The sequence below is a fragment of the Somniosus microcephalus genome, chromosome 2 (assembly GCF_052327205.1).
Source record: "Somniosus microcephalus isolate GS21.2 chromosome 2, FLI_Smic_1.0, whole genome shotgun sequence".
NCBI classification, from domain to species: Eukaryota; Metazoa; Chordata; class Chondrichthyes; order Squaliformes; family Somniosidae; genus Somniosus; species Somniosus microcephalus.
The window spans coordinates 211,494,991-211,513,096 of record NC_140988.1 but is presented as its reverse complement, the minus strand read 5'-3'; the positions used below and the strand labels follow the sequence as shown (position 1 = coordinate 211,513,096).

General features: G+C 43.9%; 1 protein-coding gene across 1 annotated transcript in view; it reads left to right on the top strand.

Moving 5' to 3' along the window:
• Positions 1-18,106, top strand: part of rfc1 (replication factor C (activator 1) 1) — a 143,983-nt gene that overhangs the window by 61,152 nt on the left and 64,725 nt on the right. Inside the window, exons 7-12 of the mRNA XM_085965626.1 lie at positions 123-358; positions 3,700-3,774; positions 6,226-6,303; positions 8,008-8,104; positions 16,302-16,741; positions 17,522-17,629. Of these exons, the coding sequence (XP_085821752.1) occupies positions 123-358; positions 3,700-3,774; positions 6,226-6,303; positions 8,008-8,104; positions 16,302-16,741; positions 17,522-17,629 (1,034 nt within the window). The remainder of the gene's footprint in view (positions 1-122; positions 359-3,699; positions 3,775-6,225; positions 6,304-8,007; positions 8,105-16,301; positions 16,742-17,521; positions 17,630-18,106) is intronic.

Sequence of the window (18,106 nt, the reverse complement as noted above, 5' to 3'; positions counted from 1 at the left end):
TTTCATATGCTCTTACTGATGCTATCTGGCACTCAGTACTGTACATCCCTTTGGAATGCAGGCAACACTTCTCATTAATCATCTGTTTTTTTCCCACCTCTTCCTCCCGCCATCATCTCAAGATGAAGAGGATGATTTTCTGCAAAGTAGGAAGATGACCCAGAAATCCAGAGAAAATGGTGGCCACCCTGGAACGTCTGGCTCTGGAAGGTCCGCAGACACTAAACCACAGGTCAAACCGACGCAGCCCAAACCAGCGAGTCCAGTGAAAGTCACCCGCACATCAGTGCGCGATTACTTTGGCACAAACACTGTGCAGAGATCAAATAAAAAACTGGTGGCTAGCAAAAGGAAAGCAGTAAGGATTGTTTACATTTATTTTTTGTACAAATACAATCGCTGTCTTTATCATATTCACCCTTGGTTCTATTTGGAACTGGGTTGTCTGGACATGGTGCAAATGTCTAAAATCGCGAATAAAAACAGAAAATGCTGGAAATTCTGAGCAGGCCAGGCAATATCTGTGGAGAAAGGAACAGAGTTAACGTTTTAGGTCAATTACCTTTCATCAGAACTGGAAAAAGTTAGAGATGTAACCGGTTTTAAGCAAGTACAGGAAGGAACAAAAGGGAAGGTCTGTGATAGGGTGGAAGGCAGGAGAGATTAAATGACAAGGGATGAAGGTGCAAGGCAAAAGGACATGGTAATGGGACAAGTAAAAGATGGGTCTAGAGGAGGTGTAAATGGGAATATCAGAATCCTCAGCATCAGCTGCCGTCCAAAACAAATGGGGACAGAAGTTATGATCTGAAATTGTTGAATTCTATATTGGCTCTGGAAGGCAGTAAAGTGCCTAATAAAAAAATGAGGTGCTGTTCCTCGAGCTCATGTTGAGCTTCATTGGAACAGTGTAGGAGGCTGAGGACAGAGTGGGAGCAGGGCGGAGAATTAAAGTGACAGGTGACTGGAAGCTCTTGAAGTGGAACAGACGTGATTGACAGGGCCCTCGACCGTGTCCGTTCCATTTCCTGCACCTCTGCTCTCACCCCTTCCCCTCCCTCCCAGAACCACGATAAGGTTCCCCTTGTCCTCACCTTCCGCCTCACCAGCCTCCACATTCAACAGATCATTTTCTGCCACCTCCAGTGTGATTCCCACCATCAAACACCTCTTCCCCTCCCCTTTCAGTATTCCAAAGGGACTGTTCCCTCCGTGACACCCTGATCCACTAATGTATCACCCCCAACACCCACTCCCCTTCCACAAAACCTTCCCGTGCAAGCACAGGAGATGTAGCACCTGCTCTTTCACCTCCTTCCTTCCCACCGCCCAGGGCCCCAAACACTCCTTCCAAGTGTAACATCGATTTACTTGTACTTTCAATCTAGTATACTGTATTCGCTGCTCACGATCTCCTCTACATTGGGGAGTCCAAATGCAGATTGGGTGACCGCTTTGCGGAACACTTCCGTTCAGTCCGCAGGTGTGTCCCTGAACTTTTGGTCACCTGTCATTTTAATTATCCACTCCACTCCCACTCTGACCTCGGCCTCCTACCCTGTTCCAATGAAGTTCAACATAAGCTAGAGAAACAGCATCTCATCTTTCAATTAGGCACTTTACAGCCTTCTGGACTGAACATGGAGTTCAACAATTTCAGATCATAACCTCGGCAGTTTTTTTCGGACAGCAACTGCTGATGATTCTGATATTCCCATTTACACCTCTTATCTCATCTCATCTTTTGTTTCTTTACTTGTCCCATTACCATCTCCTTTTGCCTTGCACCATCATTCCTTTTGTCTTTTAATCTCCTGTCTTCCATCCTATCTCAGACCTTCCCTTTTGTTCTTGCCTCCCCTCCCACCTTTCCCTGCCTCTCTACTTGTTTAAAACTTGTTACATATCTAACTTTTTCCAGTTCTGATGGAAGGTTATCGACCTAAACCATTACCTGTTTCTCTCTCTACAGATGCTGGGTATTTCCAGCATTTTGTGATTTTTATATCCGATTTCCAGCATCTGCAGCACTTTGCTTTTGTCTAAAATCATGAGGTTATTAACTTTTCGAAAGGGACTATCCATATTTGTTAGACTCTTCACGATTAGAACTCTGAGCTCCTCTTCTCCCCGCTTGCATTTGTTTACTTTTGTGAAATCCGTGATGATATTGGATGACCATGAACTTTAGATCTCTTTCCCTTCCCTCCCTCTTTATTTTCCTCATCCCTTGGACCCTTTCTGGTAGCCATTCTTCGAGTTTAGAGGGTGAGTATTAGTGACCTATTTGGCTGTGGAAGCCACCTCAACTGGGACTCTGGAAGGGGGTTGCTTAGCTGTGGGTTTTTTTTTGTTCCTCTTTCCTAGCCCAGGGATACTGAGGACAATAATAGCACTCCATCTGAGCTCAACGAATGCAGAACTGATTGGGTATTGAACCTCACTCACCCCCCCCCCCCCCCCCCCCCCCCAGGTTTGTATGGTTGTGCTATCCTGGCCAGTACATTTAGCAGTTGTGCCGAGGTGGGGGTAATTGATGCATCCCTGTGGAATGCTATGGGGAATTTTACTTTTTTTTTTCCTCAGGTGGAAGTCAGCAAAGACGGGGAATTGAACCTGGGACCACCTTATTTTAAAAACATTCATTTATGGGAGGTGGGCGTTGCTGGCAAGGCCAGCATTTATTGCCCATCCCTAGTTGCCCTTGAGAAGGTGGTGGTGAGCCGCCTTCTTGAACCGCCGCAGTCCTTGTGGTGAAGGTACTCCCACAGTGCTGTTAGGGAGGGAGTTCCATGATTTTGACCCAGAGACAATGAAGGAACAGCGATATCTTTCTAAGTCAGGGTGGTGTGTAACTTGGGGGTGACTTGCAGGTGATGGTGTTCCCATGTGCCTGCTGCCCTTGTCCTTTTAGGTGGTAGAAGTCGCGGGTTTGGGAGGTGCTGCCGAAGAAGCCTTAGCGAGTTGCTGCAGTGCATCTTGTAGATGGTACACACTGCAGCCACGGTGCGCCAGTGGTGGAGGGAGTGAATGTTTAAGGTGGTGGATGGGGTGCCAATCAAGCGGGCTGCTTTGTCCGGGATGATGTCGAGCTTCTGGAGTTATTGGAGTTGCACTCATCCAGGCAAGTGGAGAGTATTCCATCACACTCCTGACTTGTGCCTTGTAGATGGTGGAAAGGCTTTGGGGAGTCAGGAGGTGAGGTACTTAATACATTTGGGGATCCCTTTACCTATTAGGCCATTAGAGGAGTTAAAACATCTTTTTAAAAAAGTGGTTAGAGGTAAAGTCGCTGCCTGTGAGCTAGTCATACCAGGAATGTCCCAGGCTCAAGGCCTGGCCTGTATGGAGTAGCTGATCTCAGCTGAGGCAACAGTAGAAGAACAGCAATTGACTAACACCCTTGGATTAGGGAAGGCAAAACTGGTAGTGGTTCCTACTCCTGATCGCTGTGTAATATTTCCTGCTGAAAGTGCATGTGTGTGAGGACAAGACTGGGTCTGTTGTGATGCCCTATGCAGTTGAATATCCAGATGATATGCAGTACTAAGGCTCATGCATGGTTGATGGTCACTTTGGTGAGAAAGTGGAGGGTGAAGCTGTTTGTGCAACAATACACCAGAAAGGGAGTCGTCAACTTGAGGGGAAGGAAATGGGAGGAAAAGATAAAATGGGTTAACTTTGTTCCTGTGATCTTAGCCTTCAGGCAACGCTGATTCCACAGCAGATGATGAGGAGCTAGCTCGCCAGCTGCAGCTTGATGACGATGCAGAGGTAACTGAAGCTGAAAGACTTATTATGTATTTGAAGGGACGATGCAGTTTCTTTTTAAAGCAATGTCTGTCTTCTAGAATTAATCCACTTTTATTTAATCTGTACAGTGAACATAAGCGTCAAAGTGAATGTTTTACACTTATTGCCTAGAAATACTTAGTGATTTGTTTGAATTTGGACTTAATTTGATGGATGTGTTTGTTGCATTGTGTGTTCTTTACACTCAGTTTTATGGAAGGGAAATCTTGTTTGACAAATTTGCTGGAATTCTTTGAGGATGTAATGAGCAGGGTGGATAAAGGGGAACCAGTAGATGTCGTGTATTTGGATTTCCAGAAGGCATTCGGTAAGGTGCCACATAAAAGGTTACTGCACAAGATAAGAGCTCACTGGGTTGGGGGTAATATATTAGCATGGATAGAGGATTGGCTAACTGACAGAAAACAGAGAGTTGGGATAAATGGGTCATTTTCAGGTTGGCAAACAGTAACTAGTGGGGTGCTGCAGGGATCAGTGCTGGGGCCTCAACTATTTATAAATCTATATTAATGACTTGGATGAAGGGACCGAGTGTAATGTAACCAAATTTGCTGATGACACAAAGGTAGGTGGGAAAGCAAATTGTGTGGAGGACGCAAAGAATCTCCAAAGGGATATAGATAGGCTGAGTGAGTGGGCAAAAATCTGGCAGGTGGAGTATAATGTGGGAAAATGTGAGGTTTTCCACTTTAGTAGGAAAAATTAAAAAGCAAATTATTTAAATGGGGAGAGATTACAAAATGCTGAGGTACAGAGGGATCTGGGGGTCCTTGTACATGAATCAGAAAAAGTTAGCATGCAGGTACAGCAAGTAATTAGGAAGACAAATGGAATGTTGGCCTTTATTGCAAAGGGAATGGAGTATAAAAGTAGGGACGTTCTGTTACAACTGTACAGGGTATTGGTGAGACCACACCTGGAGTACTGTGTACAGATTTGGTCTCCTTATTTAAGGAAGGATAGACGGAAACTCTCTTAACTGGCACCTAAATATCCGGAAATCTCTCTAACCGGCAAAATTCAGGAGTAGGTTCAGGTAATTTTACTATATATTAGTGGCCGTGTAACCGGGGTTCCTGGATCTGTGGCCGTGTAACCGGGGTTCCTGGATCTGTGGCCGTGTAACCGGGGTTCCTGGATCTGTGGCCGTGTAACCGGGGTTTCTGCACCTGTGGCCGTACAACAGGGACTCCTGGATCTGTGGCCGTGTAACCGGGGTTCCTGGATCTGTGGCCGTGTAACCGGGGTTTCTGCACCTGTGGCCGTACAACAGGGACTCCTGGGTCTGTGGCCGTGTAACCGGGACTTTTGCACAAGTGCCATGTAACGGGCTCCTGCACCTGTGGCTGTGTATGGGGCTCTCGTACCTTGGTAAGTGTACCTCTCTGTAATCTGGACTTTTTGATCAACTGGCACCAGGCCGGTCCCGTCGGTGCTGGATAAAAGAGTTTCCTGTACTTGCATTGGAAGCAGTTCAGAGAAGTTTCACGAGGTTGATTCCGGAAATGAGGGGATTGTCTTACGAAGAAAAGTTGAGCAGGTTGGGCCTATACTCATTGGACTTTAGAAGGATGAGAGGGGATCTTACTGAAACATAAGATTCTGAAGGGGCTTGACAGGGTAGATGCAGAGAGGATGTTTCCCCTCGTGGGGGAATCTAGAACTAGGGGGCATCATTACAGAATAAGGGGGCACCCATTTAAAAGGGAAATGAGGAGGAATTTCGTGAATCTTTGGAATTCTCTTCCCCAGAGAGCTGTGGAGGCTGAGTCATTGAATATATTTAAGGTGGAGATAGACAGATTTTTGAAAGGTAAGGGAGTCAAGGGTTATGGGGAGCGGGCAGGGAAGTGGAGTTGAGGCCAAGATCAGATCAGCCATGATCTTATTGAATGGTGGTGCAGGCTCGAGGAGCCAAATGACCTACTCCTGCTCCTACGTGTTATGTTTATCGTTTATAGAACGATTTAAAAGTATTCTGAAATGTGAAACTTGCTCCCTCCCTGCATGGTGGCAGATGAGGCCTCAATCCGAATCCTCCATCCAGCGTAATATAGTGCGGGTACGTGTGCCAGCCCAACTTGTTCTGCTCTGACAGCCTTTCCCGTCCACGTTAATGTTAGATGAGGTCTCGCCATTCTCCTCCAGTGTCTGACGGGGATGGTTGATCTGACTGCACCCATTTCCTCTTGGGATTGTGCCACTTTCCTCATACAGCCTTTGTATGCAGGTTTGCCCTTTGCAAAACCTTGTGCCCAAGTTGATTGAGACACCTATTATGTGCTGGTACTTTTGTTTGCTCACTTGTTATCTGGGAAAAATATTTGCAAATAATCCTGAGGCTCTATGTAGTGCCTATGGATTTTTGTCCAATTTTTTTTCTTAACCATGTTCTGTTTTTTGACTTTTCAGCTTGAGCGGCAGCTCCATGAAGATGAGGAATTTGCTAGAACATTGGCCATGTTGGATGAACTGCCAAAAAGCAAAAAGGTAACTTCTGAAATAAGGATCTACCATTTTTAAACTAAACCTACTTTGCATTTCATTGTGATATTTAATTTGAAAATGCCTCATTTGCAGCTAGTAGCAAAAGTGGTGTTTTAAAATCTCTTTTATGCAAGGAATGTATTTCAATGCATTTAATTCAGCACCATTATCCATGGGGAAGGAAGGAATGGACATAGTTTTTTTCAAAAATATGAGTGAATAGGGAAAAAGGCCAAGTAAGCCTGTGCTTTTCAGGCCTGAGCTGCACTGACCATTTTGGATCATGTTTATCAATTCACTCATTCATGATGTCCCAGAGAATCAAATCTCCAGAGCAGACCTCATTGAGCTCTTGGCCCTGATCAGCCCAGAGGTCTGAATGGCTTCGGAAAATTTCTTCAGCTAGGAGTCACAGCACACCATGTATACAGGGGAAATTATTTATCCCAAGCATCCATGTGGGGAATACAACTCTGCCAAATCAAAGAAACAGTCTGATTGCAACACAAGGAGGCCTTTGGGGCTCTTTAAACACACAGCAATGATTCTTCAGCTATATCGTCTATATAAAGATTTCTGCACTAACTCTGGATGACGTTGCTAATTAGTGTTTTATCAAAGACTCGCTCCTCGAAGTAGTCAGCACAGGCTGGATGCTTTGCTTCAAAGTTGGAGGGAAGGAATAGGAGGGCGAGGATCACTCTGAGCCACTTAGACTGACTTCCCAGGGACAAATTTCAGAAGACACAATGGTAACCCGTGAGCAGGTTTCTTTCTGGACTTCTGACTGTAGTAGAAAAGAGAAAGGAGTAGTGGGTAAAGGCACAGTGTAGGACTGAGGCATACGGACAAGAATGTCCCATGTTCGATTCTCAGTCTGCTGAAGTAGATAAACTCAACTGGGGCAATGATGAGGTTACAAGAGAGAAAGAACTTGCATGTGTATAATATATTTCACATGCTCGAGACCTGCTGAAGGCCTTCCAGCTAGTAATTTTTTGTAGGCAAATGTGGCAGCCAATTTGTGCACAACAATGTTCCATAGATGGCAATAAGATAAATTGTTAGCCAGGACACCAGGAGAACTCCCCTGCTCTTCACAGAATCATAATAGTACAGCACAGAAGGAGGCCAGTCGGCCCATCGAGTCTGCAGTGTGATCGTTTGCATTCATCTGAGCAGGTTTAACATCTCCTCTGAAAGGCAGCACCTCCAGTAATGCTGTACTCCTTCAGCATTGCACTGAACTGTCAACCTAGATTATGCACTCATGTCTTGGAGTGGGGCTTGAACCCATGAGTTTCTGATTCAGATGCAAGAGTGCTACTGCTCCGCCAATGCTGACTTATTAGTCAGCTATAGTGGCTCTGGGGCAGAAAGGAGAAAAATTAGAGTCCAGATTCCTACTGCTGAACACTCCAGGAATCCCTGATAGGTGCTAGTGTGTGGTGTCATGTGCTTGGCTGTGATGCCCTCCACAGGGGAATAAGCTGGTGCAAGTAGCTCACCAAGGAATGTACACATTCAGGAGAAGAGGTGTGAAACTTGAAGTTGGAGCCATGTCCTCAATATTTTTGGAACTTTAAAAAAATTTATTGGATTGTAGGAGCAGTATTTTCTTTCAAACCAATACCTGAATTAAGGCCATTATAGGCCCATTCCTTGATTTATTTCTTCAACAATTGACTTTACTTCAATCCTTTTCAGGCACGCACTGATTCTGAAGGCCAGGAGCTATCTTTATCCTTGGTTGTAAAGGCTGAACCCAGAAAAATGGCAGATGAACAGACAGCAGAACACTCTGGTAACTGCATGTTTTAAAAATGTGACTATACACTTTCCAGCGGCCCCAAGGTTAAGTGCTAAGGCTGTTTAACCCTTAAATTGCTGACAGCTCCATGGCATACCAGGCTGCCTGAGTCAGTCAGTTGTTTTTGGATTATGCTGCAGCAGACCATAATACTAGGGTAATGTTAATTAGATGCCAAGAGTAGCTTTATTTCTTTGGTGTTGGGTTTTAAATACTTTAACTCTGCTTTCCCAATTATTTTTTTTTGTTAATTTTTTTTCTAACTTCTAAATAATATACCAAATTTAACATTTCCTATAATTTAAACAAAACCATTTATATAAAAAAAAAGTTTGCCTGTTTTCTAGTGACACTGGAATCCCTTCATCCATTCTGGAAGTGAAGCAAAGAACATCTTAAGTTAGCCTTTGGCTGATGACTGTTTCCCAAGTACATTTTTATCCTAACCATTTGAGGCTCAGTACAATCAGCACGTCACAATATTGAAGCCATGTAAAAGGAAGGGTAGCAGCCTGGATAAAATTTAGTTGACAGACGTGAAGTAAAATGTTGGGGTTAATGGGTGTTGTTTGGTCTGGGGAAACGTTGGATTCCCAGGGGTGCACTTTTGTTCTTGGTATATGCAAATGATTTGAACTTGGGCACAGGCAACATGATGCCGGAATTTGTTGAGGACACAAAAGTAAGGCAAAGTTTTGGCAAATCTGTTAATTAAAAAAAAAACGAACTTCAAGAAGACAAGGACAGGTTAGCAGAATAGAAAGATAGGTAGCGGGTGCAATTTAATGCGGGGAAGGACGAGGTAAGAAGTTTTGGGAGGAAAAACAAGGAACGGGCGTATACCCTCAGTGGAAAGATGCAGAGGGGTGTGGATGAACAGAGATTCCCAAAGCAAAATACTGCGGATGCTGGAAATCTGAAATGAAAACAGAAAATGACATAAATACTCCGCAGGTCAGGCAGCATCTGTGGAGAGAGGAACAGTTAATGTTTCAGGTCATTGACCTTTTGTCAGACTGGCAAAAATTACAGATGTAACAGGTTTTAAGCAAGTACAGAGGCAGGGAAAGGTGGGGAGGGCAGGATAGAACAAAAGGGAAGGTCTGTGATGGGGTGGGAGGCAGGAGAGATTGAATGACCAAAGGGATGATGGTGCAAGCAAAAGGAAGTGGTAATGGGACAAGTAAAGAAACGAAAGATGGGTCTACAGGAGCTGTAAATGGCAACAGCAGAAGCAATACCAGTACCTGATGTCTGGGGGGGAAAAATGGGAGCAGTGGTTATGATCTGAAATTGTTGAACTCGTGAGTCTGGAAGGCTGTAAAGTGCCTCGAGCTGCCGTTGAGCTTAATTGGGAGGCCAAGGTCAGTGGGGCGGAGAATTAAAATGACAAGCGTGACCCCGAGCTTCTGGTCGCCTGAGGACTGAACGGAGGTGTTCCGCAAAGCAGTCACCCAATCTGCGTTTGGTCTCCCCAATGTAGAGGAGACCGCATCATGAGCAGCGAATACAGTATACTAAGTTGAAATAAGTACAAGTAAATCGCTGTTTCACCTGGAAGAACATAAGAACATAAGAAATAGGAGCAGGAGTAGGCCATACGGCCCCTCAGGCCTGCTCCGCCATTCAATAGGATCATGGCTGATCTGAATCTAGACTCACGCCCACTTCCCTGCCCTCTCCCTGTAACCCCTAATTCCCTTATCTGCTGGGAAAATGTCTATCTCCATTTTAAATTTATTTAATGTTGCAGCTTCCACAGCTCTCTGGGGTAGCAAATTCCATAGATTTACTACCCTCTGAGTGAAGAAGTTTCTCCTCATCTCAGTTTTGAAAGGGCAGCCCCTTATTCTAAGATTATGCCCCCTAGTTCTAGTCTCACCCATCAGTGGAAACATCCTCACCGCATCCACCCGATCAAGCCCCCTCACAATCTTATATGTTTCGATAAGATCGCCTCTCATTCTTCTGAACTCCAATGAGTAGAGTCCTAACCTACTCAACCTTTCCTCATACGTCAACCCCCTCATCTCTGGAATCAACCGAGTGAACCTTCTCTGAACCGCCTCGAGAGCAAGTATATCTTTTCTTAAATATGGAAACCAAAACTGCACGCAGTATTCCAGGTGTGGCCTCACCAATACCCTGTATAACTGCAGCAAGACTTCACTGTTTTTATACTCCATCCCCCTTGCAATAAAAGCCAAGATTCCATTGGCCTTCCTGATCACCTGCTGCACCTGCATACTAACTTTTTGTGTTTCATGCACCAGGACCCCCAGATCCCTTTGTACTGTAGCACTTTGCAGTTTCCCTCCATTTAGATAAAAACTTGCTCTTTGATTTTTTCTGCCAAAGTGCATAACCTCACACTTTCCAACATTATATTGCATCTGCCAAATCTCTGCCCACTCACTTAGCCTGTCTATGTCCTTTTGCAGGTTTTTTATGTCCTCCTCACTTACTGCTTTCCCTCCCATCTTTGTATCGTCGGCAAACTTGGATATGTTGCACTCGGTCCCTTCCTCCAAATCGTTAATATAGATTGTAAAGAGTTGGGGTCCCAGCACTGACCCCTGCGGAACACCACTAGTTACTGATTGCCAACCCGAGAACGAACCATTTATCCCAACTCTTTGTTTTCTGTTAGATAGCCAATCTTCCACCCATGCCAGTATATTACCCCCAATCCCGTGATTTTTTATCTTGATCAGTAATCTTTTGTGTGGAACCTTGTCAAAATGCCTTTTGGAAGTCCAAATACACTACATCCACTGGTTCCCCTTTATCCACCCTGTATGTTACATCCTCAAAGAATTCGAGCAAATTTGTCAAACATGACTTCCCCTTCGTAAAACCATGCTGACTCTGTCCTATTAAATTTTGTTTATCCAAATGCTCTGTTACTGTATCCTTAATAATGGACTCCAACATTTTGCCAACCACAGATGTTAGGCTAACTGGTCTATAGTTTCCAGCTTTTTGTCTACTTCCTTTCTTAAATAAGGGTGTTACATTAGCAGTTTTCCAATCTGCCCGGACCTTTCCTGAGTCCAGGGAGTTCTGGAAAATGATCACCAATGCATCCACAATCCCTACCGCCACTTCTCTCAAGACCCTAGGATGTAGGCCATCAGGTCTGGGGGATTTATCCGCCTTAAGTCCCATTATTTTACTGAGTACCATCTCCTTAGTGATTTAATCGTGTTTAGCTCCTCCCCCCCCCCCCCCCCCCCCCCCCCCCATTGCCCCCTGTTTGTCCAGTGTTGGGATATTTTTAGTGTCCTCTACTGTAAAGACTGATACAAAATATTTGTTCAGCGTCTTTGCCATCTCCATGTTCCCCACCACTAGTTTCCCAGTCCCATCCTCTAAGGGACCAACGTTCACTTTAGCCACCCTTTTTCTTTTTATATAGCTGTAGAAACTCTTGCTATCTGTTTTTATATTTTTTGCTAGTTTACTTTCATAATCTATCTTCCCTTTCTTAATTAATCTTTTAGTTATTGTTTGCTGGCTTTTAAATGCTTCCCAATCTTCTATCCTCCCACTAGATTTGGCTAATTTATATGCCCTTGTTTTCAGTCGAATACTATCCTTTATTACTTTACAAAGCCACGGATGGCTGTCTTCTTTTACTCCCCTTTTTCCTCAGTGGAATATATTTATCTTGAAAGATGTGAAATATCTCCTTGAATGTAGACCACTGCTGTTGTACCGTCTTACACTTTAATCTGTTTTCCCAGTCCACTTTAGTCAATTCTACTCTCATACCTTCATAGTCTCCTTTATTTAAGCTTAGTACGCTGGTTTGAGATCCAACTCTCTCACCCTCAAACTGAATTTGGAATTCAACCATATTATGGACACTCATTCCAAGGGGATCCTTTACTAGGCCATTTTTTATTAATCCTGTCTCATTACACAGGACCAGATCTAATATTGCCTGCCCCCTGGTTGGTTCAGTTACATACTGCTCAAGGAACCCGTCCCTAATACACTATATGAACTCTTCCTCAATGCTGCCATGCCCAATTTGATTAGTCCAGTCAATATGAAAGTTAAAATCCCCCATGATTATAGCTGTTCCCTTATTACAAGCCCCAACTATTTCCTGATTTATACTCCGACCAACAGAGTTGCAACTGTTAGGAGGCCTATAGACTACACCCACTAGTGACTTTTTCCCCTTATTATTCCTTATCTCCACCCAAACTGTTTCACTATCCTGATCCTTTGACCCAATATCATTTCTGACTATTGCAGTGATTCCATCCTTGATTAACATAGCAATCCCACCTCCCTTTCCTTCCTGTCTGTCCTTCCTAATTGTCAAATACCCTTGTATGTTTAGTTCCCAGTCATGATTATCTTGCAGCCATGTTTCCGTAATGGCCACCAGATCATACCCATGTGTAGTTATTTGCACCGTCAACTCGTCAATTTTGTTACGAATGCTGCGTGCAGTCAGATAAAGAACTTTCAAATATGTTTTCTGACAATTTATTCCTGCTTTTACCCCTTTTACTACTTTACCTTTATCATTATACAATCTGTCCCTTCCTGACACGCTCTGGTTTTTAATTCCCCCACTGCTACCTTGCTCTATTGCCTTCTCCGCTGTCATTTTTATTTTTCGCTCTCTTAAAACCCCCCCCCCACTAATTAGTTTAAAGCCCTCTCTACAGCCCTAGTTAGTCGATTCGCCAGGATTCTAGTCCCAGCACTGGCCAAGTGAAGTCCGTCCCAACGGAACAGCTCTCGCCTGTTCCAGTACTGATGCCAGTGTCCCAGGAAGCAAAACCCATTTCTCCCACACCAGTCTTTGAGCCACACATTTAACTCTCTAATTTTATTTACCCTAGCCAAATTTGCACGTGGCTCCGGTAGTAATCCAGAGATTATTACCCTTGTGGTTCTGCTTTTTAATTTGGCCCCTAGCTGCTCAAACTCCCTCAGCAGAACCTCCTTCCTTGTCCTATCTATGTCGTTGGTACCAACGTGGACCACGACAACTGGATCCTCCCCCTCCCACTCCAAGTTTCTCTCCAGCCCAGAGGAGATGTCCTTAACCCTGGCACCGGGCAGGCAACACAGCCTTCGGGACTCTCGCTCTCGGCTGCAAAGAACTCTATCTATCCCCCTAACGATACTATACCCTACCAATACAACATTTTTTTTTAACTCCCCCCACTTGAATGGTTCCACGGTGCTGTGGCCAGGTTGCTCATCCTCTCCGCAGTCCCTGTTCCTACCCTCACACGGTGGCATAGTGGTTAGCACTGTTGCCTCAGCGCCAGGGACCCGGGTTCGAATCCGGCCTCGGGTGACTGTCTGTGTGGAGTTTGCACATTCTCCCCGTGTTTGCGTGGGTTTCCTCCGGGTGCTCCGGTTTCCTCCCACAGTCCAAAGATGTGCGGGTTAGGATGATTGGCTATGATAAAATTGACCCTTAGTGTTAGGGGGATTAAATACGTGGGGTTACGGGGATAGGGTGGGGTATGTGTTGGTGTAGGGGTTACGGGGATCGGGTGGGATGTGTGTCGGTGCAGGCTCGATGGGCCGAAATGGCCTCTATCTGCACTGGGGTTTCTGTGATTCTGTGAAGAGCCTCAAACCTGTTGGACAAGAGCAAGGGCTGCGGCTCCTCCAACACTACCTCCTGGATCCCCGTACCTGCCTCACTTCTAGTCACACCATCCTGACCCTGGCCATGGACTACATCTGAATTAATTAATCTAATTGGTGTGACTACCTCCTGATACACAGAGTCCAGGTAACTCTTCCCCTCCCTGATGTGTCTCAGTGTTTGAAGCTCGGACTCCAGCTTTTCAACACGGAGCCGGAATTCCTCGAGCAGCCAACACTTACTGCAAATGTGATCACCGTGAGCATCAATGGTGTCCATCAGCTCCCACATATTGCAGCAGCAACACATCACCTGATCTCCCATTCTATGTAATTAATTAAATTTATTAATATTATTTTTAAATACCCTCTGCCCCGATTCTAGATGATGAATATCGCACCTTAGAAACTGTAAACCACAGAGTTTAAGCTTAAAAAGAGAGAAATACTTACCAACCAATCACTTACCCGCTTTCTGGTGACGTCACACTTGGATTACTTTTTACCTCTCTCCTTCCCTCTGACTTCGGAGACTGGAGATTGGTAGGCCTTACCTGGGTCTCTGAATCCTTTTAAAGCTTCCCGCTCGCGCCTCCCGCCGACACCCGCGGTCTGAGGCCTTACCTGGGTCTCTGAATCCTTTTAAAGCTTCCCGCTCATGCCTCCCGCCAACACCCGCGGTCTGAGGCCTTACCTGGGTCTCTGAAGCCTTTTTAAGCTTCCCGCTCGCGCCTCCCGCCGACACCCACGGTCTGAGGCCTTACCTGGGTCTCTGAAGCCTTTTTAAGCTTCCCGCTCGCGCCTCCCGCCGACACCCGCGGTCAGGTATTTGGGACCCTGGATGGTGGGAAAGGAGGAGGTGAAAGGGCAGGTGTTGATTCTCCTGCGCTTGCACAGGAAGGTGCCGTGGGAAGGGCTGTGTATTTTGGGGGTTCAAATTCATAATTCCTTGAAATTGTGAGTGCAGGTGGATGAGGCAGTTAAAAGGCCAATAGAATTTTAGGTTTTATAAATAGGGGCATAGAGTACATGAGTAGAGAAGTGATAATAGATTTATACCAAACATTGGTTAGGCTACAGTTAAGAGTCCTGTGTGCTGTGTCAGACATTCCATTATGGAAAGGACATTAAAACTGTAGCGAGTGTACATTCACCAGGTGATCCCAGAGACAGGAAACAGTAGTTGTGAGGAGACGCTTGGACTCTGTCCATTGAAGTGGCAAAAGCCAAGAGGGGATTTAAGAGATTTTAAAAATTATGAAGATTTTAGAATCAGAGGAAGATTTTTAAAAGCCTCTATTAAATCTTCTGTCAGCTTTTTCTGCTCCAATAACAATAGTGCCAGGTGTTTGTAAAAAGTTTAATCTATAAAATATTTAACTAGGAAAATGTAGAAACATTTCTGTTTCAACATGAATACATAGGAACAGGAGTAGGCCATTCAGCCCCTTGAGCCTGTTCCACTATTCTGTTAGATCCTAGTTGATCTGTATCTTCACTCCATTTACCTGTTTTGGTTCCATATCCTTTAATGCCCTTGACTAACAAAAATCTCGCAATCTAAGTTTTGAAATTTTCAATTGACCTAGCCTCCTGAATAAGAATACTCATTAGAATCCAGTGTCAAAAGTTTATTCTTTTAAAATCTCCACTTACTGACTGCTGATTACAGAAAAATAACAGTCCATTGTATTTGAATTATAGCACTTTTTAATGAACAACAAAAATACATGGAATTAGATGGGAATGCATAGAAAGACAAGTTACAACACAGAAACCGGCCAATGGGCCCAACCACACTGTTGGTGTTTATGCTCCACTTGAGCAAATAGTTCTAAACACATTTACCCACCCTGTTCCCATATCCCTTTGCCTTCATCCAGCTAACCAATCTAATCCTGAATGTTGAAATAGTGTCTGCATCAACCACTAACACTGGAAGTGAATTGCACAGTCTTGCAGCTCTCTGAAGTTTCTCCTGCCCTCTGTTCTGGATCTCTTGCATTTAATTTTTTATCTGTGGCCCCTCATTCTTGACCCTTCAACTACTGGAAACTGTCTGCTTCTATATACCCTGTCCTGTCCTTTCATCATTTTAAAAGCTGCTATTGTATCATGCCATGATCTGTGTTGTTCCCATGAAAAAAGACTGCATCAGTGTCAAATCTGTCTTCATATTTGTATTTCCTCATACCAGGCAGCATCCTCGTGAATCTACGCTCTATCCTCTCGAGCTTCAACATCCTTCCTATAGTATGGAGCCCAATATTGCACACTGTCATTTTTAATAAACAATTGAATCTGGTATATTGTGGTATAAATGTTTGTGTTGCCTGTGGGGTTCCATGGTAAGCAACTGAGTGTACAGAAAGAGAAAATGGTTGGACACCCCCTGGAGCAGAAGGAGCTATACTCTTTAGTTAGCCATACTGTGTTGGGAAAGCTTAATGCTGACACTGGATCCCTGAAATAGAAGGGTTCCATTTCACAGCATCCTCACCTTGATGTGCACATTTAAAAAACAAAAAAAAATTCACTCCTCAATCTCTACCTTAATTTTCAGCCAAGATGTTGAGTGAAACTGAAAGCAATGTGAAAAACTGCAGTGAAAAATTAGTAAGTAGTAAATCACAGAGCATGAGGACTTTTTCTCAACCTTCATCTGAATCTTCCAGTACTAAAGTGGAAAAGCCATTTAGTAAAATGTCTCCCGTGAAAACAAGTACAAAACTGGCCATTATGAAACGTAAAGAATTGACACGAGTGATCGAGAACAGTCCAACAAGACCAGTCCGAGAGAAGAGAATTTCGCCAAAGAAAGAGGAGAAAACTGGTTCTTCAAAGAAAGGGGAAACAAAGGTTTCTCCCAAAAAAGAGGAAACTGGTTCTTCAAAGAATGGAGAGACAAAGATTTCTCCAAAGAAAGAAGAGAAAACTGTTTCTCCAAACAAAGAAAAGATTTCTCCAAGCAAAGAGGAGAAAATATCCCCAAATAAACCTGAGGTAGGAGGCACTTTGGTCACATTTGCTGTACTTTGGGTCAGGTGCATGCTGGGTCACTAGGTTGTGGTCTCCTTCAAATTAAAGGGGAAAGGGGTATTTCCTGTTCAGAGTCCTTCCCCATCACCTGGCCCTCCACCCCTCATGTCAAGGTGGAAAAACAATATTAAAAATATTAATCTGTTTTACTTGTTTTAAAAAAAAAAAGTCTGATTTCCTACCACAGTTGGAGCCCTGCTGCTTTGGGCCACCTTCCCCTCCAGTACATGCCACTGATTGAGAGGAGTTGCAACTGTCCAGGTTTGACTCTATATTTTTACAGGTCACAGTTTTGGAATGGCTTGGGAGTGGAAGTACCTGGAATCCAGGAAAATATGCTACTGGTATTGGACAAGTACTTTGAACAGAAAATACTTGCCTAGAATTTTCCTCACCTTTAACTAATAAAACGGGGCTGATTAGATTTCATGAGACTGAGAGAATGGAAATTAATGAATGGAAACAGATCAACCATACTAAATGCATTTTTATTAAAATGTGTTTAATACCAGCTAATTGGCAAGACTGTTATATTTTACAACTGGAATGGCTGCACTGACTGAACGTTGAGGAATGTGTTGGTTGCATGGGTAGTTTATCCTACTTTCCATACTGTAGCACACTGCTGTTGAACACATTAAGCAGAAATGTATGCAGTTTGGTTCAGAGTAGTTCTTTCTGGGGTAGCTTGGTATTTTGAAGGCAGCTGCTGAGAGAGCGCTGTTTGCATCTTTGTTTCTATAGTCCAAGAGTCCAGAGAATGCTGAAAAGAAGCGTCAGAATTACCTGGCCTATCGTAGCTTCCTGAATCGTGATGGACCTCGCGCTCTGGGGTCTAAAGAAATCCCCCAGGTAGGTTGGTAGAAAGGTACAGAAGAAAGCAAACCAAAGGTATTTGTAGTTATAAACAGAAGATAAGTTCCTATTTATAACTTCAATGGAAATTAATATGTTTGAAAACCAGCGTATGCTATAGTGTTCTTTTATGCTAATTAACTATGAATTACAGGAATGTTTAAAATCCATTGCATGGTTTTATGGTATAGGTCATCCTTATCTAATCAGCCAAGGTGAAAGGTTATTTCTAAATGTTTAACAATTATTTGCTCTTGATTTTTCTACAATTTGGATTTTATTGTATCACTTGTGATGGTACAATACATAATTTCAAATCGTGTTTAGACAGCATGGTATTCAATAAGTTGGGGAATCACTGGATGCCGCTTTGCTTTTTTGTGCATTTAATGGAAACGCAACAGGCACTTGAATCTTTATCTAAGTCTGGTATAAATTCACTGTGCAGATGGCACAGAAATGAGCAGAATGATT